General features: G+C 27.0%; 1 protein-coding gene across 1 annotated transcript; it reads right to left on the reverse strand.

The window, feature by feature from the left end:
• Positions 1 to 387: 387 nt before the first annotated feature.
• On the reverse strand, positions 388 to 20,136 carry LOC135931343 (voltage-dependent calcium channel gamma-7 subunit-like). The gene is made up of 4 exons (XM_065468389.1): positions 19,352 to 20,136; positions 7,859 to 7,936; positions 2,671 to 2,808; positions 388 to 1,662 (listed from the first exon to the last, which is right to left on the reverse strand). The coding sequence occupies exons 1-4, from the start codon at positions 19,620 to 19,622 to the stop codon at positions 1,412 to 1,414; spliced, it is 738 nt and encodes a 245-aa protein (XP_065324461.1). The 5' UTR covers positions 19,623 to 20,136; the 3' UTR covers positions 388 to 1,411.
• Positions 20,137 to 23,601: the final 3,465 nt, after the last annotated feature.

Below are 23,601 nucleotides of genomic sequence, written 5' to 3' on the forward strand. Positions count from 1 at the left end.
TATAAAAATTTAAATAGCTGAAAGAAAAATATTTTCGCCTCAAATATACATATTTAACAATGCTACATAATTAAATTTGAATTTCTAAAAGTCCTTTTTTAAAATAAAATCCTCTGAATGACAAACCCTTTGCGTCGACTAGCTTTGGCCCTCCTAAACACCTATGAAGATGAAAAGATTAAGATTCTCTTCGGAAATTCCTCGCGTATATAAATTTTATTTTTATCCATCGTATATTTAATATTTTTAAGAAGTTTTTATCATTTGGATTACATAAAAACCGTCATATAATGACTTTTTAAAGGATTTTATTAGCTGATCACCTTATAAAAGTGGTAAAATATTAGATATTCCTTTTAGAGTTTTAATATAATACCCGTAAATTCGAAATATCGGAACACGTAATGCCCTTCCGCGAACAAAACTTTTGAGCTCGCCGAGCCGATTTATAAGGCTCTAAGAACGCGTACAAGAATAGCTAACGCGTTAATAATTAGGCGTGATTTATTTATGGGGTAATGTTAGTTATAAAAATTTACTTGAATTATGTAATAATAGTATATATGTTTATTTGTTTATAATTCAAAATAAAAAATAATACAATGAAAAAAAATGGTTGTATTATAAAAAATATTGTAAGTATGGAGAATTTCTTCATAAGTAAAATATCGTGTGGTCATTAATATATGATTATTATAACGAAATTTGATTTTAATATTTTATAAGCGTTTAATGTGCTGGGTGGAAAGTTCATAAAGTGAAACTGAGGGGAAAATGTTAAATTTTGTTTAAAAAGTATATTAACGTAAATAAAATATCGAAGAATTATAAACTAAATGGTATTATTAGGTCTCGCGTTGCGATGATTTCGATTCAAAATATAATCCGTAAAAAAAAATATGATTTATTTTAAATGTCTTAGGTCAAATTTTGTAACTTATAAATATACTATACTTATATTTAATTGATTATTTGTATATATTTTATTTCTTTTTTAAAAATAATAATGTAAATATAATTTAATTGTGATTCTTGACGGATCAATTTATAATTTACATACAAAAAAAATGAATTGCACTTAATGGTGTAATTATATTAAAATTTAATTTAATATCATCGTAAGATCGTTTTGCATAATTTTTAATTTTTTCAAAAAAAAATTATATAACTAAAAAATAGGTGTGAATTTTTTTTAACAGATAATATTCACACATTTTATCAATATACAGATAAACAAATAAAAGATTATTTTTATATTTAACGGGGGGGGGGGTGAGTTACATTAGTTGTGTATTCTTAAAAATTATATACAACCATAATTATCACTTCATATTCATAGAGTTGTTTGTTATATATGGAATAAGATAATAAGATTTATCTTCGAATTTTATACGGAATAAGATAATAAGATTTATCTTCGAATTTTCATGGGCCTATTTTCAATGGCCTCTTCATCCGAAAGTGCTTTGTCTTCTTTGCGTTTGTGGGAGTAAATCAAAAACGTGATGCTGGCCAGTATGTAAATGGACAGAGCCAGGCAAGTAAAATAAAAACTGTAGCCGTAATGCATAATTGCCAGCTTGGGGTATGCGACGGGTAAATGTTTTTCTTCATACAAATGGGACGATATTACCATTTCTATCGTCACGAAACAATTGGCAGCTTACGTATAAAAATAGAGGAAAGTTTTTGTGTAAATATAAATAAAATAATAGTATTTTTTTTTTACATCATTACGAGCAGAGTTTAGAACATGGGAGTAAAAGAGTTATGGTTTCGGGTTTGGAATATTTATAAAAGCTAGTTTTATGTTTTTTTTAATTTTGAAAAGTGGGTTCTAGATTTTGGCTCCAAAATTTTATGCAGTTACGACGATAATACCAGGTTTTGGTTTCTCAAAATTCCGTTTGAGGGATCAAAAAAAATTCTTTAAAAATATTGCATATACTTTTATAAGAATCGGTTCCGGAACCGGTTTCTGAAAACTTTATAATAAGTATTTTCGATTTCCAGATATGTCACGGTCCCGAGAGTTTCAGTCCAGATTCTGGTTTAAAAATGGCTGTAAATTTGAATGATCAAAGCATTTTAACATTTTTATAACCATGAATCAGGGTATGAGATGGAATTATAGCAAAAATCAGATTGGATAGAGTCTTTATTAGTAAACCAATAAAATTATGGCAGAGAAAATTACTTCCTACCCCCCCCCCCCCTTCCCCTCCTCTAGAAAAGAGTAGATCATCTTTCCCTTTAGATTATCGATTATATCATATTTTATTAGGTCTAAGAAGGATGATAAATTTGAAAGATTTTATAGTATTATCTGATCAATCTGCATCTCATAATGAAACACATTGCTTAAATGAATAAATTCAAAGGACAAAATAATAATTATGTTTTTCCTTCTATCTAACATAACTATAAAAAAAAATTTGTTCATAAATTATATAAATATTCGACTTAATTACAAATTCCGCATATATTAAAATTTCATCTTTGCTCAAAATAATTATTGCAATCTTAATATATAATCAATATTGCTTTTATAATGTTTATATGTTTTATTTTTAGGAGAAAATATAATTTCAACTTGATATTAAACATACCTCTAAAAGAGGATAATTGTTTTGTTTTATTGAAATGTAAGTAATATATAATCATCAAAACCTGCTAGAAAATACAAAAAGCCTGCTAATCTTTTAAACATAAATCTTGGTTCTTTGAAGGTATATATCGAAAAAATATGCGAAATGGCCATGATAAATATTGTAATCACTGCGAAAGCTCCTTCAGCTCGGCTATAATCTAATGTAATCAATTATTTTATAAATATTATTGTTTTAAAGTGTAAGTATTCATTTTTTTAAAGGGTGTACTTATGTTTATGAAAATCAAATTTTCATTAATTTTTTTCTAATTATCAAAAGGTTCTATAATATTTTAACTAAAACGTTGAAATTTTTCTATATCAAACAAATGGTTAGGTAAGGTCAATATGGATTTTGGTTTATCGTAAAGATTTGAACAAAATATTTATTATATCCATCTGCACACAATATAGAGAATATATCGCTAAGGTTAAATTTTGAAACGAGTCATTTTATGCGGTAGAATTTAGAATTAGAGAACTGCAAAAAGCGGCTCGACCAATTCGGGCCGAATTGGGCCTATTATTTTATTTTTTAAATTCGAGCCGGGATTAAATTTTTAAATATAATATTATCAATTTTGAGAAATGAATTAATATATTTTAAAATTTTTGCAAGAAACAAGGCAATAATATATTTTTTATTTGTTAGAATTATTTTCTAAAATTAATATTTAAAAATTCTTCTTATTATTGAAATAGATTCGGGCCGAGTCGGGGTAACAAATATATTTTGGGGCGGGCTTCGGGATAAATAAAAAAATCCACACGGGTTCGGGCCAATTTATTTTTAAAAAATAGGACCGGGTCGGGTTTAAAAATTAAGCCCAACGCAGATCACTAATTAAAATGATTATATATTCGATGATTCGGGCCAGGACTAATGGAAGAGAAAAGGAACAACTCCGCATTAGGCCGCACTATTCTTCGATTTAATTATAAAATAATTTATATGAAAATATATTGACAGAATTTATATAATTTTTTTTTATTCCGCTAATTTCCAATTATTCGGAATAAAAAGAATTATTTTTATTATTATAATAATTTACTATTCGTATACGTTACTCGATTTATTTTTAAATAAGCCTAATCCGCCTTATAGCGATTATAAATGAATCTTTGTGATGGTCAAAAAAAAATAAAATTACCAATTTAACCGGCGTAAAATTATAGATTAGTCTTTCGATGTCAAATGAGCAAAAAAATGAGATTTTCGGCCGACCTCCTTTGATTTTTTTAAAACTTGGTAATTATTACCTCATTTATAATTTCTTATAAATTTGCCCATATAACATTTATTAAATGAATATTTATAAAATAAATGTGAAATCAAATTCAAAGTTAATATATGAGAATCTTGTGTATTTCATATATGCTGCCATAAATATTAAAAATAATTGTTATAATATTAAATTTAAAATCGAATATATAACTCACTATTAAAAGATTCTTATTTTCCTTAAGCGCAATCGAATATATAATTCACTAATAAAAGATTGTAATTTTTCGTAAGCGCCTTTACTTGGTTAATGATGCTTGGTACCTTTAAGGTACCATCTATCAAATTTGAATTTTGTTCATTTTTCATTTGGATAGGCACTACCAAATATATTTATAATATATATTTGAAAAATCGTGATTTTTGGAAAGCCTCTATGGCCTAGTAGGCAAGAGCTTGGCTTACTTATCCTATGCTCCCGGGTTCGAATCCCGGGAATGATCATGTTTTTTTTCTTATTGTAACTTGGTGGTTCCATCCTTGGGGGGATGATATATAGAAGGCCGGACTCGACCACGTGATTCCGTATTAATATATTAAATAATAAGGGTCTTATTACATTTTAATAAATTTTGGTCGATATTTAGCAAATTAGATTGGTATTTAAAATATTTCCATACATTCACTTGGTAGTAAGCATCATTAACCCCTTTACTTTCTTGTGATGATAATATATACGGACAGTAGAAGTTAACTGTGAAATTAATGTTAAGGATATGACATTTTGGCAAGTAAAGAGTGTTGCAATTCGAATAAATTTTATTTCTAAATTCATGTAGATCAGTCAGAATCATGGTGTGAATTTTTTGTGTTCCAGGTATCGGTCTAGTTTTTGAAAATCTTTCTCTGAATAGAACTTCTTCGTCATCATAATTTTTGAGTTGTCATATATTCAAAATATATGCCATTAATATTATCATTAGCGAATTCGTATAATTCATATGATGTTATTTGCTGTAAGGTATTTATAAATTTATCGGCTAACAGGGTCAACACTAGCCTTTACAATCTCAGGGAGTTCAAAATAATCTTTTAATTGAGCTAACATTATCCTAATACCTTTTTTTTAGTGGTATAAAAAAATTCAAAATTTTGAGGAGGGGGTTCTTCAAATTTTTCAAAGGGCTGGAGCCCCCGAGCGCCCTCTCCCCTAGTGACGCTACTGGCGACTAATTTTTTAACAGTGCCCCCAAATCCATCATAAGCATTTAAGCAACAATTATTGAAAGATTATATATATATTAAATAAGAAAAAGGATTGAACCCTATTCCAATAATATGTACTCCAGAAGTATAAAGCTATAGTTTCCTAGAAATCACAGGACATGTTAAATTACTGATAGCGGAAAATGGATTTCTTTCAATATCTAAAGCCGAATTATGCCAAGCAAGAAAGATTGCGTTTCGATTTCGACCAAAGACGGAGAAGAGAATACTGAACAAAAGAGTTTAATTTTAAATAATTTGAAAGAATTTATATATTTTTTAGAGAAATGAGGCCTGATTTTAAAATTGGATATTCGAAATTTGCAAGTATTTGCTCAAAAAATTGTATACTCTTGAGAGATAGTTGTACACATAATATATTTGTTTGTAGCTACCACCAAAATTTAAATTAATGAACAGTGGCTAACCGTAGATAGAACCACTCTTGAAACAATCACCAAGCCCTTAGATAAATTTATCAATGCCTTAGCAGGTTTACAAAGACCTTACTCAGAGCAAATAACAATACCGTGTGAATTTTTACGAATTCGTTAAACATAATATTAATGGCATATATTTTGAATATATAACCAAAAAAATTATGATGACGAAGAAATACTACTCAGAGAAAGATTTCAAAAACTGGACCGACATTTGTAACACAGAAAATTCACTATGATTCCGACGACAGCAATACATCAATTTAGAAGTAAAATGTATCCGAATTCAATAGAAAATATTTTTCAGAGACCTGCAGAGATATCGTTTGCAGGGCGCCATACATAAAATACAAGATTCTGATTCCTACTCTAAACTTGGTTGGACATATTTTATTAATATTCAATGTATGTTATATGGTAATTTCATAATAAATTACAAATAAAGTAATAATTTGAATAAGTTAATGTCTACTAAATTTTTAATAAAAATGAAATTAGTATTTCTTATACATGCTTTATTTTGCTTAATTAAAATACATAATTTCAAGCATAATAATAATATACTTTGTTTTTTTGTTTTAAAACAAAAATATATAAATACATAAATAAACCTGTCGTTGACCATGTATTTTATTTACTCTATGTAAAAGAAATAATATATATTTTTTAAATATCGTAATCATTCATTATCAATTCCATGGGTTTGTTATTATGAGGTATTGGAAGTAATAGGAATCCCCCCCCCTCCTTTCAAAAAAATTTCAAACAAATAGTATTTTTTTAAAATCAAATTTGACGCTTATAAATAACGTTTTTGAAATCCTCTCACATAAAATATGATCTCTTCCACGAGATCTTCAAATCAAAGAGGGATGGGAAATAAGGCAAAGCACAATCCTTCATCTCTTGTGAATTTGGAAGACCTAGTTATTGAAGGTATTAATTTTAATATAATTATATTCATAAAAATTTTAATATTATAGGTGAGTGGGCAAATTGTGGTTCCCAGAACTAAAAGATTTTTATTATTTGAATGGCTCACATGTTGAAGAACGTATTGCAAAGGAGGAATCCTTAAATTTAATGGCTAATTCGACAGCATGTTTAAAAATTATATTAATAGAGTATCAAGGGAGGTCGCAAGAGTTCCAGTCCAGACATGATGAATTGAGCCTCGATTTCCTCCGGAAACCTGGAATGTGAATCAGAGCACTCTGTGTGACGTAGAACGCAGAATTAATCAATGTGAAGTATTGAATCATCGTTTTTCTAATCTGGTAGAAAATAATAAACACCCATCAATCTGAATATTAATTTAAAAAATGAAATGCGAGGTGGCTCCCGGAGAACTAAATCGCAGTTATAATACTAGATTAGGTTAAAGAAACTTTGCGAGGAATACCGTGATGAGGTGCTTCCAGATTTTATAAAAGATATTTTTCTATATTCGATGTTAACTTGAATCATTATTATATTGAATTTGTATATACATAATATCTTATTAAAATGAGTGTATCCATTATGAATAAAAATAAAAATTGCCTTTATTATAAGGTCTTAACTAAATTTGATAAACATGGGAAAAAATTCCGGACGTTTTTTTCATGAGGGTCTTTTCTGGAGATTTTATTTTCTGAAAGTTTTTTTCCGGGCTTCGGTTTTGGATTAAATTGAATTTTAATCATTTAGTAGATATATTTTATATTGGATCATTGAAGATATTTCAATATTTGACTATTGATAAATTGAGTAACAAAATAGACTACAAATTATGTGATAAGAAATTGATTTCCAAAATAAAACTACAAATTATATTATTTAAGGTAAAAATAATATATAAATGAACACTACATCTTGATAGGTAATTAACATAAAATAATATAAAGATTAATGTGTCCTTCGGTCATTATAAATCTGGTAATAAGCGGATTTATAATAATATATTATTAGAGGCTGGAAATTGGAAAAATAAAAAAAAAATATTCTTATCTAAAAGTGTAATCTTTGTACATAATTTTGATACTAATTTGTTATTTACAATTATAGTATTATGCATAATTGAATGAAGGCAAATAATGGTAAAAATATTTTTGTCACTTTGAACACTAATATCTCCAAAAATATCAGTAGGCTAAAATTTTGGCTATTTTAGTTACATCATTACCAGATTTTAAAAAAATCGGAGGTGGTCGGTCGAATCATGGTTGATTTGACATGGAATGACCCATCAGGGGGGGGGGGTAAAATAAAATATATTCGTTATAAATAAATTAATATTACGTAAGCTTGTTTCATCGGTTCTAGGATTTTCCGCGATTTCTTCCTTAGAGGGAAACATTGGGTGGTAATAACATACTTCTAGAATAAATGAATGTATAATTTTTAAACTTTATTTTTAGTTACAATGCCTTTATATGTTTTGGGTTTTGGTTATATAATTATATTATTCAAAGACCTACAGACCCGGACTAAAGCCCGACTCGTATCCAGGCCGTAATTTAAAAAACCTAGGTTGGGACGATTTCTTAAAAATTATGACATTTAATCAATTAATGTTGGAAAATATGATGAAGAATTCAGGGACGCAAACCGAACTGAACGAAACGTTAAACCGGTATCAACCATTATTATTTACTGAACCTAAACCGAACCGTTAAAATTTGTCACACCAAGAACCTAAACTTTAAGGATACCTGTGAACAGGCGGTTTGAACCTTTTGATATTTTCCATTATTTTATAGATGATTAAAATAAGTTTTGATGGATAAATCAGAAATTATTTTAGATATTTTTGTATATTACTATTTGACTGTACCAGCTACCGCCAATAGCTTAATTTGTAATTGGCTAAATTGAGCCTTTAAACAACAGGACGAACTAGGACACGATCAAATGGATTTTATAGCTTAAATTACAAATATTTTTAACATAATTCTAATAAACACTTGTATACAAAAAGGTTTAAACTGGTTTTTAAAGGTTCAACTCGAACCTATTATTATTTTAAAAAATCGAACTTGCATCAATATTCGCTACGATTTAGATCCTTCAGAGATAAGTGTTGTTAAACGGCTCAATTTTACGATTTTAAATTAAGAATTTAAACAAAATAATAATTGCAAGCCTCGAAATTTCGTTAATAGATGTCCAAACCTTTCTTACTATCAATATAGAAAATTCTCCAGGCTTGCGTAATTATTTTTTGACTAAAATATTGGGATAGCTATTTTTTTAAAATGGAGCCGGGAGAATTCATTTATATGCTGATATTTTCAATTTCCTTTCGAAACAATTCTGGGTGCGAAACATAAAAATAAACAAAAATAAAAAAAATTCGGGCGTGGTCTAAAATTTTAACCTGGGCTTGGTATCTGATATTATTCTATTGGAGATAATATTTCTTTTATTAAGAAATCATAATCACTAAAATGTATTTATTTTATTCAAATGAGGCGGGTGGGGGGGGGGCTACTTTTAGGAAAGTCTCGACGTCATTGGGTTCTGGATAAGTCAAAATAATATTATGTAATCTAGAGATTTTGTTCATAAATGATAGAATAATTTAGGCCGCTATTTACCAAATCTTGAGGTTTATATAATATTATTTGGCTAAATCGAGCAGTTTAAAAATCGATACAAATAGGTTTACAACACTATTCTGGGTTTTAAGGGGTGAGGGCCTAGAGGGCTCTGGATTCAGATGACAAAAGAAATTTTAAAGGAAAATCTTAAATTATATATACAGAGCAAACCTTCACAAGGTTGTAATATATGTTTTTTCAAATGCAAATGGGAGGGGGGAGGGTATAGAGTTCAGTCTTGAGGGCTCTGAATTCATATGTCAAGATAAAAAAAATTTAAAAATTATGGAATAATTTAAATTATTGTGCAAATTAAATTTAGACATGGCTTTAGCACGCTTTTTCCATCCCTACTGTAAAGTCATTAGTGCGGTTCAGATACGGCAATTTTATTAAAATTGGTTGGAACCAAATTTCCGTACCAGCAAATGTCTAAAAAAATATCCAATAATTGCTATTCGAGTTTACGAATCGAATATTGCTATTATTCGCATTCGTATTAAACGAATAATTCCTTATTCGTATGAATAATGAAACTTCGATCGATTCGAAAATATATATTTTTTTGAATATTTTCACGTAATTTTAAATATTTTTGAATTCAATAGAACGATATATTATTATTTCATTCGATTAGAATAATTTTATTATTCGTTATTCGTAAAATACGAAACGAATATCGTCGTCCTCAACTGCAAGACCTCGTAAGTAAATATTTTTCAATAAATGTTTTTTTATTTTGCAGAAAGGTGTATAATTATAGGTTCTCTATCTTCACCTAAAAGTTCAAATCCTACTAATTATTAGAAACATGTTTTTTTTAAATCACTTGTGAAACATAAGACTGTTTCCAAAAATGCTCATATTTTAATAATAAAACATATTTTATGGAAAAATATTACGCCACTACTTTTTAATAATTATTAGAAACATGTATTTTTTATTACATTTATTATTTTTCTATTTAAAAATACGATTTATTAAAAACGCTTTCTTTTGTGTCTCTCCTGAACATTTTTTTAAAGAATGATTATGTTAAACTGGACAAACGTTGTTAAAATTACCATTGAAAGAAGATGTTATGCTGTAAATTATAAAATTCTTTAAATTTTGCTTTTATTCAAAATATTTCTTTTTTGGCATTTATTTTTCATTTATTTTTCATTTATATTAATATAATTGGTATAATTATTTTTATTTAATTAATTTTTTTTAGAGTAAGTTTGGAGATAGGGGGATAAGGTTTATAATTGTTTCCTATTCGTGTTTATAAAACTGAGAATAAGTATACAATCGAAATAGAATAAAGCTTTAAAATAACACGAGAGTATAAATGAGTATTTTTTAAAAAAATCATTAAAATTTGTGGCCTCATTTCGTTTTAAATGACTATATTTCTTCAATTTTTATAGACAAACCAGATTATTTTGATCTTGATTCTTTACTTGTTTCCTTCTTTCAGTGATCAAATTTTGAAGCAATATAATACACCCGATTATAATTTTTGTTAAAAGAGATAGGAAAAACGGGTAAAGGTTCAAAATGGATAATTATTGTAAACGATCATATCCATGAGTAGAGCTTTGCAAATCGGCTAGAAGTCCAGGCCAAAAAATATATAAATAATAAGGCCACGTCCAGCTTATGCCTAAAAAGATAAAGTCGGGCTAGGCTCGGGTCTATAGATAAAATCTGGCGCCGATGGAACTCGGACCGAAAGAATTGAGTTTGCATGATTTAGTTTCTGTGAACAGCATATAAACGTAAATTTTATAAGCGGGTTATGGAGCAGGGTTCTGAATTCTGAACTAATTCCATTCCCCAACCCGAAACGGTTTTATTCCGGTGAGCCAAGTAAAGCATTCTAGTAAATTTCATGTGCCAAATCTAAACTAAACCGAGCTATTTATTAAATCAAGTTTCCTCATCTGGGCCCGTACCTAAGTCAGCCAAAAAAACCTGTGGGCGAGTCCAGAATAGTGTATGTTTTTAACAATTATTCTATAACTAATCTTATAATAAAAAAAATGGGCATATATTTGTATGAAAATAATAATTAAAATAAACCATAAAATAGGAATGGTTTTGTGAAAAAAAGAAGATAAAATAGGTCAGTTATAAATTAAATAATATTTTTTTTTAAAAAAATTTATTGATTTTATTTAATCTTTTTTTAAAAAATATATTTATATATATTCAATAATTTGAAGAGGAAGAATAGAATTTATATTTGGAATTTTTTTAAAATATTTTTTAACTCACCCACTCAATGTTTAAAATCTTTTAGGCGGGCTAACCGCCTATTTCAGACCTCAAATCTAAAGTATAATAATAAAAATTATGTTATATCGTAATTGAAAATATCTCTGGTTCAATAAGAAAATTTCCTTAGTTATAGCATATGCTGAAAAATTAAATTGTCTATTTTAGAATATAAATATATTATTAAATTATGAAATATTCCAATAAATCGGGGAGGGGGATATGGTAATGGTAATAGAGTTCGAATATAATATATTAATTTATAATGCTTCCTGCCTGCTTATAATTCACATTATACAAGATTATTGGCTTGATATTTTCAATATTAAAATTATAATGTTTCCTGGTATTTAAGTACATTTACATAATTATTCATTTTACAAAATATTTTTATTTTTAATAATAATTGAGTGTTTAATTTTTTAGCCTGCGACTAATGATGTATATATATACTACTAGATTGGCGATTCATTCATTAAATGCATTTAAAAGTGTCTATACATAAAAATCGGAGTAGCGACAGTCGATTAAATGAAATTAATTTGCATTTTTTATAATGATAAATAAGAAGCAAGCTCAACGCGCAAAAATGACACTACAGCTGACTCCTATGTATGGACACTTTTTATCAATGAATCACTAACATAGTTTATATATTTACATAATCCCCTCGACTAACTACAATTTATTGAAAACTGAGATCATATTTAGAGATACTTTGTTTTACTTGGAAAAGTATTTCATTTCAGTAATTATCAACTCTGGGCATGCGTAATGAGGATTTCAAATAATTATCCATTTATAGAGTCAAAAATTAATTCTCCATGAAACATGCCGATGACGTCAATATAATTTTAAATTAACTTTTGTATGTCCTAATAACTTAGAAATTATAATGTCAAAATTATTTTATTTTATAATATAATGGTAATGATTTTTTTGCGAATAACATTATATAAACCTTTAGAAGTAGTATATTTTTTTAAAAAATATAATTTTTACAATTAATAAAATAGCCATTAATTAAAATAATAATTTATGAAATAAATTAAATTTAATAATTTTTATGCCTAATTATTATGAAATAAATGTATAGGATAAGCATAAGGCAAAGCTAATCTGTAATAGGATGGAATGAGCCAATTTTTAAAATTTAATAAAAATTGACCTGATTACCTCATCTCAGCACTTGCGCTAGCTTATCAAGACATAACTTTATAATTGTAACGCATATTTCTTTATCAATGCATCGCAATATATGTTTTTCAAATTATCATAAACGCAATGCTTAAACATTGCGCGTTTGTATTAATGAGGCCTTTATTTTAGTGAAAATTTGGGAGTTATAATTTCTTTATAAATGTTGTCCAAAGGAGTGTGCACTATCATTTAGCAAATTCCAAAATTCAACATAATTGAAAACTATGCTCTATTTTCTCATTGACTAAAGCAGTTTTACCTATATAAAGAAAATCATAAAATTCTCATAGAAGTTCTATAACAGTAAATTTAACTTTTTAAAAGCCAAACCATATGGAGAAGGATGGCTCTATATACTGAAAAATAAAACCGCTTAATAAATTCTTAGCAGACCTGGCAAGGGCGAACCGGTTTTGGGCAGGGCGAGCCGGTTGACCTCTAATAATATCACAACAAAAATAGGAAATTAACTTCACTAATCACCTTTTTTTAAAAAAATTTATCAAATATTATTTAAATTTTTTTGATTTTCGGTAATATATATAAAAAATCAATACAAAATAAGCTTATAAATAAAGATATATTATGTTACAAAATATTAATTATGTTTTTGTTTCTCTTTGTTCACTTTTGTTTTCTAAATTCGATTTTCGTTTTAGTATATTAATAAAGTTTATTTAAATTAAATGAATTTTATAAAATAAATAAACTTACCTTGCTGAATACTCTTTCTATAGGAAAAAATATGAACATTTTTTTTTAAACTAATGGATTAGCTTAAAATAAGGCTACCAATTTTTTTTAAAAATAAATATCTAGTTAAAGGTACATATGTTTAGATACCCACATAGTTTGAACGAAATGACTCTCACAATTAAGCTATGATTAAATAAAATAATTTATTTAAGGATTCTCAAACAAAAATTCTTATGACCCCCCCCCCCCCCACTACCCCTTAATCTAAGGCTCCTGATGTAAACCTTTAGTCATACAAAATATACATAGTGGGAATTTTAAATAAAAAATGTGCATGTCCAAACAATTTAGAAATTATTATGTCTAACTTATCTTTTCTAAATATAATATAATGATTTTATTGAGAATTACATTTTATATAAACCCTTAAAAAAATATTTTTTTAAAGGTATCATTTATAATTCAATAAAATAGCCATTTTTATTCAGAAAAAAATATTATATAATAATTATGAAAAAAATTATATTTAACAATGTTTTATATCTATTATAATAAAATTAATGTATAGGCTAGTCATAGATAGTGACGCAAAGCTAATCTGTAATAGTAGGAACATAATATAGGCATAAATTAAGGGAGGGGCCCGCCATAACTTCATTTGCCCCAAGATCTTTGAGGTAAGAATCTGATCATGTGGAATATCCACAGTGGGTGGCGTAATCAGCAGAATGATTACTTCAAAATTTTATTAAGATTATTGTAAAAATAAAAAATTTGAAATAAATTCTTAATAAGGATTTTAGATGTAGAATAATAAATAAAAATTAAAACTTAAGAATAAAAACAATAAAAAGTGTTTCTTCCGAGTCCCATACGCGATGAGGAAGTAGCCTAGGAGAATACGTGGATCTGGGGCTGGTCCCCAGGAGTTGAGTGAATTATTTCAAATTTAAACGAGGGCGCAGTCAACGATCTCCGCAGGGGTATTGTGGTATTCTTTGCGGAAGAGGTGTTATATATATCATATGCATTATGTTTTCCCACTCATCTTTAACATGCTTATTAACATTATAGATTTTTTTTTTTTTAATCATTAGCTTAATTGTGAGAGTCATTTCGTTCAAACTATATGGGTACCTAAGCATATTTACCTTTAACAAGATATTTATTTTTTAAAAAAATTTGGTAGCCTTATTTTAAAACAAAAACATAATTAATATTTTTTAACATGATATATCTTATTTATAAGCTATGGTGTATTGATTTTTTATATAAATTATCGAAAATCAAAAAAATTTAAATAATATTGACAAGTTTAAAAAAAGTGATTAGTGAAGTTAATTTCCTATCTTTGTTGTGATAGAAGTTAACCGACTTGCCCTGTCCAAAACCGGTTCGCCCTTGCCAAGTCCATGGAGAATTTATTAAGCGGTTTTATTTTTTCAGTTTATAGAGCCATCCTTCCCCATATTGTTTGGCTTTTAAAATGTTAAATTTAAGGTTATAAAACGTCCATGAGAATTTTATGATTTTTTCTTTATCAAGGTAAGACTGTATTAGTCAATGAGAAAATAGAGCAGAGTTTTCGATTGGAATTTACTAAATGATAGTGACGCTTTTGGACAACATTTATAAAGAAATTATAACTCCCAAATTTTCACTAAAATAAAGGCCCCATTTATAGAAACGCTCTAAGTTTGAGCGTTGCGTTATTTAACGCAGTGTTATTACAATATTAAGCCAATAAATAGATATAAATTAAGATGATAGCGATATGATAAAATTTGAAAAACATATATTGCGATGCGTTGATAAAGAAATAGGGATACAATTATAAAGTGATGTTTTGATAAGTTAGAGCAAGTGTTGAGATGAGGTAATCAGGTCAATTTTTATTAAATTTTACTGAAAAATGCCTCTAATACCAAATTGGTTTTAGCAAAAAAAGGATTGACCTTCGAGATGTTAACCTTAGAGTTCTGACGCCATTTTTAAAAAAAATGTAATTTTTTGCATAAATGATTATTTCCGTGTTATATTTTTTAGGAATTATTTCTCGCTATGAAAAAAGACATTGCCCTATATCCACGCGGAATATAAATTAGAGGTATGCAAAGCTAACCCTTTAAGAATTTTTGCAAGTTGCCGTCCAGCCTGTTAAATTGCTTATAAGAGCCGGAAATTTAAGCAAAGTCAGGCCCGACCAGAAACTTAAGACAGTTAAAATTTTACTTAAAGTCCGACATGGCACGCATTTTTATTCGAATTTTCCTACCATTTTTCAATATAAATATTTGATATTTTCCCAAAGTCATTCTTACTCTTATATCTCTCCTCTATGACTATCTATTTCTACAACTACAGTCTTATAAATCATTCTGTTTGATATATCTGTATTGTGTGTTTGTTATTGGACAACATCATAAATAAGTTTGTTAAATATTTTTTTTTATATTATTTATAGATTTAGTATTTCAGTTAGACAGCTCTTAAAATAAAAAGAAATTAACATATATTGTAATTTATTTTCAAATAGTAAATCAAAATAATAGCTTGAAATTTAAAAAATATATATATCAAAACTTTAATGTCGGGGCTTGAAAATTTTACGAAAAATCAAAGATTTGCGATGTGCCAGATTAGTGTTGTTAAAAGGTTCGTTTTGAGCATTTTATCCAGAATAATATTACGCAAGCCTGAAAATTTTTTTTGTAGAAGGAACAAAGGTTAGGACATCTATTAGCGAAATCTGGAGGCTTAGGCAATATTTTTCTGACTAAAATATTGAGTTAGCCGTTTAACAACACTATGCATGATTTAGATTTTTTATATATTGTAATATAAATCAACATAATTCAAATTTAAAGCATTATTTTTAAGGCTAATTTTTTTTAAAGCTAATTTTATAAATAAATAAATATAAGGGTGTGCTCTACCTAGATTTTCATTTTCTTTTTATATATCTGTCTCTAAATAGCATGTAATTTTTAGACTATAATATAAAAAAGCACATTATAATATCATCCATCTTATGTCACATCTAATAATTTTTTTTTAAATATGAAGGGGGAGGGGGGGGGGAGTGTCCTGGTTGCTCTTTGAATAAAGAACAATAATTAAAACGAGTTAAGACGCAGCCTAGCAATACAAGAATAAATTTTACTATTCAAGAATATCCTATAGAGTATATATGATTAATATTAAATTTAGCAATCTTTTAAAAAATTTTTGTGTTCCCTTTCGAAATCGCAATTTGTAAAAGCGAAAAACTGGAAAATATTTCATGCATATTCACCAAAAATAATATTGATGTTGATAGTTAGGGAAATTAATATCAAAACCAATTGATTCTTATAATCACTAGAAAAAATGGAGATTTTTTAAATGTGAGATCTTTAGAGAATGTCTAAGAAACATTCCTAAGTTTTGCATTTTTTGCATATCTTCTTTTCGACTATGAAATATCTTTATTTTACAATGACGAGAGGTAATGGAGTAGTCCAATGCTTGGCACTCAAAAATTTTTATCTGGGCCGGGCCGGGTAAAAAAATTAAGCCGGGCAAAAAAACTATTTGGCTGTTATTGATGTGATATTTGATAGAAGTGATAATCCATAAAGTGTAATGTTTTAAATTTAACTAATCCCCAATATTATAAATAGTTGTTTATTTTGGTGTTCAATTATATATTTTTCGGTTTAGTCTTTTATTTAAAAAAACCGGACTGGGCAACCTTAAAATTGGAAACGGGCCGGGTAGGGAAAAAATTTAATCAGAACTATATACTAAATTAGGTAGCTCGCATCGTCAAATGGCAATATACAACAACTCTAAAAATAATTTATGAGTCAAAACTGATTATTAATCATCTTAACCCTTTCGCGCCCATGGATAACTTTTGGAATCATAATTTTTCAATAGTATTTTTTATGCATTAAAAATAACCACTGATAACTTTTGAAATATATTTTTAATTTTTAATATTTGCTGTTTCGTATTTTATCAATAACTCGCTTTGTTACATATGTTATTATATCATATTATAGTTTTTCGTACCAATTTCGCGCCAAAATTTCAATTCATATTTCTGGTTATCAAATCTTGCTAAAAATATAAGTAATAATTTTATTATTTATCATCTTTTTAATCATTTTATGTGTTGTAAATTGAACATAATGCCATTTGGCATCATTGGTCATTTCTTGTGCACTAAAATATTTTTTATCAATAAATGGAAATTTTGGGCAAATTATTTAGGATATTTAGATTTAAAATTATCGAAACGGAAGGGGGGGGGTAATTAGATTAGATTTTGATAATAGTTACCTATATTGATTATCTAATATCTATTAGTGGGTTTTCTTGGATATAGGGAGAGGTTCTAATAAGTATTTTATATAAATAACATGTAATATGAAATGCTTTTTATATCAATATGCATTTAGATATAACTACACTCCCCGAGGGTGATATATCTGAGGCTGATATAGAGGGCTCAGACGAAGAAGACAATTATTATTCTTTGCTGGCAGATGATTTGCCGACTTCATCTTATATTACAAATCAACTAGGCCTTGATGTGGAGCATATAATAGAAGATACTTCTATAATTAAAATAAAAGATAACCCCATGTGGTCTAAGAAAGACATAGGAAATATGAATACAGAATATATCCCTATATTAGAAATTCCTGAAGAGGATTCAACTCCACTAACATATTTTCGTAAATTTTTTGACAATCAGATAATCAGTAATTTTGTATCGGAAACAAATAATTATTCATTCCAATGTTCCGGTAAATCTATAAATACAGATAGTGATGAAATTGAAAAATTTGGGATACATTTATATACTAGTATAGTTAAGATGCCTTCTATACGACAATATTGGTCTGTTGAAACATCTATTCTACAAATAGCGGAAACTATGTCCTGCAACCGTTTCCTTTTGATCCGGAAATAAAGTCTTTATAAATGTAGAAATGCCCGCAATAATTAAAAACTATAAGGGAATGGGTGGAGGAGATCTTCACGATATGCTGGTGGAGTTATATGGGACAGATATTAAATGGAAACGATTTTATATGCGAATGGTTTTCCATTTACTGGATTCTTGTGTGGTAAATGCCTGGCTCCTATATAGACGCCATATGAAAGCGTTAAATAATATAAAATTTATGCCTTTACTGGTATTTAAATCGCAGATAGCAAAAGGGTTGATGCTTGCACGAAAGGATAATACAAAGAAAACCGGCAGACCTTCGCATAGATGTTAAAAGATGAAAAGCTATCAACATTGCCCCCATATCGGATATAAGATATGACCAAGTAGGTCATTTCCCAATGCCCGTAAGTATTAAGCAAAGGTGCAAGTATTGCGTAGAAGCCTATTCAAGAATTATTTGCAAAAAATGTAATATTTATTTATTTTTAAATAATAAACGAAATTGTTATTTGTTATTTCATATGAAATAAAATATTTTTTAAATGAACTTGCATTTTGCCCATTGATAACAATTGGAATCATTGTTTGATAGAAATACTCGAAATAAGTATTTTTGATGAAAATGTGTTATTTGTGTCTATAATAAATAACTCTTAAAAAAAAAATTTTTCATCGAGGGAAAAAAGTCGGGCGCGAAAGGGTTAAAAAGAGTTAAAATATCAAAAGGTTCAAACCCGTTAACATGTATCTTTAGTGGTTCAGGTTCGGATGACAAATTTATAACGGTTCAGGTACAATAAATAATAACGGTTAATACCGGTTTCACGGTTCGGTTCATGAATTCCTGCTTTTTAGTAATATATCACTTGAGTTTCTTTTTGTAAAGTAACAGTAAAAATACTCTTTAATCCATTTTAAAGATTTGCATAGTTATAAAACTTTCAGAAGTTTAAATTTAATAACATCGGATGCTTAATTTTTGAAAATTTTATTTAAAATAGCTTATTTATTTATTTTTATTAGTTTCAGCGAATCAAAATTTTTGATATTTTGAATAAAGCCTTAAAAAGTAAAAAAAAATTTTTAAACCTTGAATTGGCTTTTTGGGGGAGTGCTTAGATCGAGAAATATTTCGAGATTTGAGACAATATTTCCATAGACCGGAATGACTGGATATAAAATAGTTGTTCGTCTCGTTCATGTAATAGGGAATGCGCATTTTTAAAATGATCCAATATGACGTTGACACCGCGATGCACGTCAAAACAAATCCTACGACAGTGGAAATAATAACGCCTGTGAGTATTTTTTTTTCGCTTTTTCGTATTCTTTCTTTCGCTTTTCTCGAAAGATACGGCATTTGTAATATTATGTAAAACTATTATGAGTAATTTTCAGAACGAATAATGATTTTTCAACTATCGTTCACCGTGAAGTTTGGGATAATTTTTTACGTTTAGCTTCAATGTTCTATTATTTTTATAAGTGATATACATTAACATATGGAATTGATGATTTGATTATAATTCTTTTTCAAAATCTTGAAGATTGAGGTAAGAAGGAATGATTAAGAACAGAGCGTGCTTTTTTAAAAATAAATATTACCACCTTATTCTCCTGATCATCGTTATTAAGAATGATTTTTATTCTTGGGATGCAAAATTTTCCTAATCAGACGATTTTGGATTGATGGATAATAATAGATTCAAATAATATGCAAACTTTGCAATTTGTCAATGAAACATTTTTTTTTAATTTCGATAATTATCTGTATAATATAATAATATTAGATTCTATATATTTTGACTTTTTTTTTATTATAATCTAAATCACATGGTTGAAAAAATTTAAATAAACATTAAATTTAAAACGAAAGAAAATATTTTAAAAAAACCAACTGATTTTATTAATATTTTATTAAAATTTTTTTATATAATTTGTAACATTTTAATTTTAATTTTTTAAAACGATGTTTTATTATGGATAGATGATATCTTTGTTGGTATTTTAATAATAAAAAAAATAAATAAATTTTTGATGAATAAACAAAAATAAATAATTAAAAGTCTTATGTTGAATGAGTTAAGGATTCTTTCGTTCGCTAGATAATTAAATTAAATATTGATTGGTTCGTGTCTGCTAAATATCTCCTCCATTCAATCTATCTTTATGAGATCCCTTTTCTTTCTCTTTTTACAATTATATTAATTAGTAATAATAAAAATAATATTCAATAATAAATTTAAAAATTAGAATAATTTATTTTAAAAAAAGAAAACTCAATAATTTTAAATAAATTTATTGATTTGGGGGGGGGGGGGGATAATAAATACACGTGTTTATTAAGCAATAATTTTTTGAATAGAATTGGGATGGAGACTGAAGTATAAATCAGGTCGGACAACTTGTGCAAAAAATTTTTTCGAACCGGACCTTAATTTTTTAAAAAAATTAACTTAATTGGGCATATATTGATGTCCTCTTCTTTAAAAAATTATTACACGTCGAGGTGGACAACTCGTAAAAAAAATTATTTTTAAGGATAGAGAAAAAATAATCTGAAGTTTGTTTCCTTTTCATCATAATCATTGTCGCATTTAGTAGGAGCTAAAGTATACTTAGCTCAGGGAAACCAAATTTAAGATTAGTTATATAAATATATATGCAAACCAATGCATTAATAACTACCTAATTCTATGCTGAAGATTTAATTATTTCATTTGTATTAATTACAAATCAGCTGCTGGCATGCTATTAGTTTCCCATGTAAATAAAGCTATATTAAAGTTTTATGCAAACTTTTTTTAAAAAACAATTCAGAGTTTTCCTTTATTTATAAAAATTTCTTTTGTAGAAACCTAAAATACGTGTCACCAGCTAATTTTATTCAACAACACTTCAAAATTCATTTTAATGAATCACCAGTTTAGGCAAGTATTATAAGTCATTGCCCAACCCGGACGGTAGAAAAAATTTGGATGAAGATGCGATCATAAATTGACACTTATATGCTAAAGTTTAAAAAAAAATGCAATTTCACTTTAGAGTCGATCCAAACCGCTAAGATCTCTAATGTAAGAATTATATGGTGGTGACATAGTTCGTAATAATTATTCATAATTGTGAATTTTATTCCGGCGAACTATTTTTTTAAGCTTCGCACACGATGATAATATCTTTAAAATATGATTCTTGTATATTCTAAAATTTTTAATTCTGCTTAAAGTATAACTTCTTCCTATTTTTTTAAAGTCTAAAAATAACTATTAAGATACAGACACCTATTCAGAATTTTTTTAAAAAAACCAGATAGGACGCAGTTTAATATTTCTATTTCTTAAATCGGAATTGATATTTTAAGAAAATTGGGGAAAAAATATATATCTAGAAAAAAAATTCATTGTGACTCATGATAATTAAGCTAACTCCTTAATTTGGAACAAAATATTAGTATAGTTAACAGAATCCTATCAGCTATTTTGGAAGTTTTAATTAAAAAAAATAAACCCCCCTGTCTAATTTGAAAATAAAATTCTACTATTCATGTTGCTCTTTTTTTTATATTGTCGGGCAAAAAATACGTGCCAGTCTGTTGTATTTACATAATGTAAATTCTTTTTAACAGCTGTATTAACTTAGAAAGAGGTATTTTGAATACTATTCTTAAATTGAAAAAGAAATTGTAATTTATTTAATTCTTAATATTTGATGTTTAATTTATGTGAAATAAAAATAAGAGAAAAAGATGTTGAAAATTAATTATAGGGCATCGCCATCAGTGGCTATACTCTAAAATTGAAATAAAATATTTGATATTTTTAAATATTCAATTTAAGTAAAATTTTCATAATTATATCTAGAGAAATCTTATTACAATGGAGCGTTGTTTATTCTTTTTTACTCGACTTACGAAAGGCCAGGCCTAAAAATTTGACCTCTAGAGATCTCTAGTGGTTGTTTTAAAAAAAATGAAGAGAGATTATAACAAAAGGTAATAAATTTTTTACTAATATAAAATCGGTATTTCAACAAGGTATATCCCAATAACATTAAGTTTTATTTAGTTCTTAATTAGGTTTTTTATTTAAAAAGAAAAACTTATTATGGTATATTAATTATTTATATATATATTTTTTAAATATAATTGAAGAAATTATGCAATTTATACTCTTTGTGTAACCAGTATCGTCTTGAGAAAAACGTCTAAATCTTCTTTGATAATTTGGACTTTTACACTAACGTTGAGTTAGATAATGTAAAAATTGTCACGTTCCCATCCCCTAACTAAAAATTGTCCCTACTTTGTTATCCCCCTCTATCCCTTTTTTTTAAAAAAAAGTTTTGAATAATTTTTATTGATTAAATTACATTTTTCCCATTAATTTAAAAAATAATCGATTTTCCCCCTTAAAAATTTTTTAATCATGTTTAAAATCATATTTTATTTTTTTTACCTTAATCCCCCCCCCCTTCCGTTTCCACTCTTCATAAAATCTCTCAATTAATTTAATTTAAATTACAAAATTTTGAAGTATCTTCTATTCAAGCTTATTTTATATATTTTTTGAAAAAATAAAATAGAAAAGAATTTAAAAATTAAATAATTTTTTTTATTGATTTTAAAAAAATAAAAAGCTAATAATAATAATAAAGATTTTTTATAATTAAATTAGTAAAATATGATAATTTAATTTCTTATTTCAAAGAAAAAAAAATATGAATAGATTGGGAAAAATAATGGAATATAATCATTTTCCAAAAAGAAGAAAGGAATTTAAAAAAAAACAACCATACATTTGAAGAACCGTCTTTCCAATCCTATTTAAATGATTATTTTTTTTATAATAATATAATTTAAATTAAATCAATTTTTATTTTTCGATTAAGATCTATATCTTTTTTTATATCAAGCATTTTTAAATTATAATAAAATAATAAAGCAACTGTTTTTAATTTATTGAAAATCTTCAGACGATTTAAATCACCTGGTTCAGAAACCAAATTAAAAAAGTGATTTGTCAAAACATTATTTTTTTAAAATTAAAATACTGTATGTACAGTAATTTTTTTAATAAAGCCTTTAAGACATTTTGGTACAATCTTTTACACCTATAAAAATGCTAAACACTGACCAAATTTTATTAAACTCTTTTTTAAGGATTTACTGTGTCCCAAATCATTCTTTCATTTTCGGTCTATTGTATTGAAGGTCATTATCCAGTCCGGACCGATTGACAGACTGATCTTTTTCAGTACCACAGCCTGGGCCGGTCTTTTTAAGTTAGCTTTACTATTAAATATTATTTTAAATTTTTTTGATCAATCTTTTTTAAAGACAA

Source organism: Gordionus sp. m RMFG-2023, chromosome 1 (genome assembly GCF_954871325.1).
Source record: "Gordionus sp. m RMFG-2023 chromosome 1, tfGorSpeb1-WG-v2, whole genome shotgun sequence".
Lineage (NCBI taxonomy): Eukaryota > Metazoa > Nematomorpha > Gordioida > Chordodea > Parachordodidae > Gordionus > Gordionus sp. m RMFG-2023.

What these genes read in the sequence shown, in the direction of transcription:
- LOC135931343 (XM_065468389.1), bottom strand. Translation starts at nt 19,622, where the DNA reads ATGCCGTATCTTTCGAGAAAAGCGAAAGAAAGAATACGAAAAAGCGAA. An exon ending in CCCCAAAAAGCCAATTCAAG is followed by an intron (nt 7,937 to 19,351) that starts GTTTAAAAATTT and finishes CATTTATTCTAG; the next exon opens with AAGTATGTTATTACCACCCA. An exon ending in AACCGATGAAACAAGCTTAC is followed by an intron (nt 2,809 to 7,858) that starts GTAATATTAATT and finishes TGATTACATTAG; the next exon opens with ATTATAGCCGAGCTGAAGGA.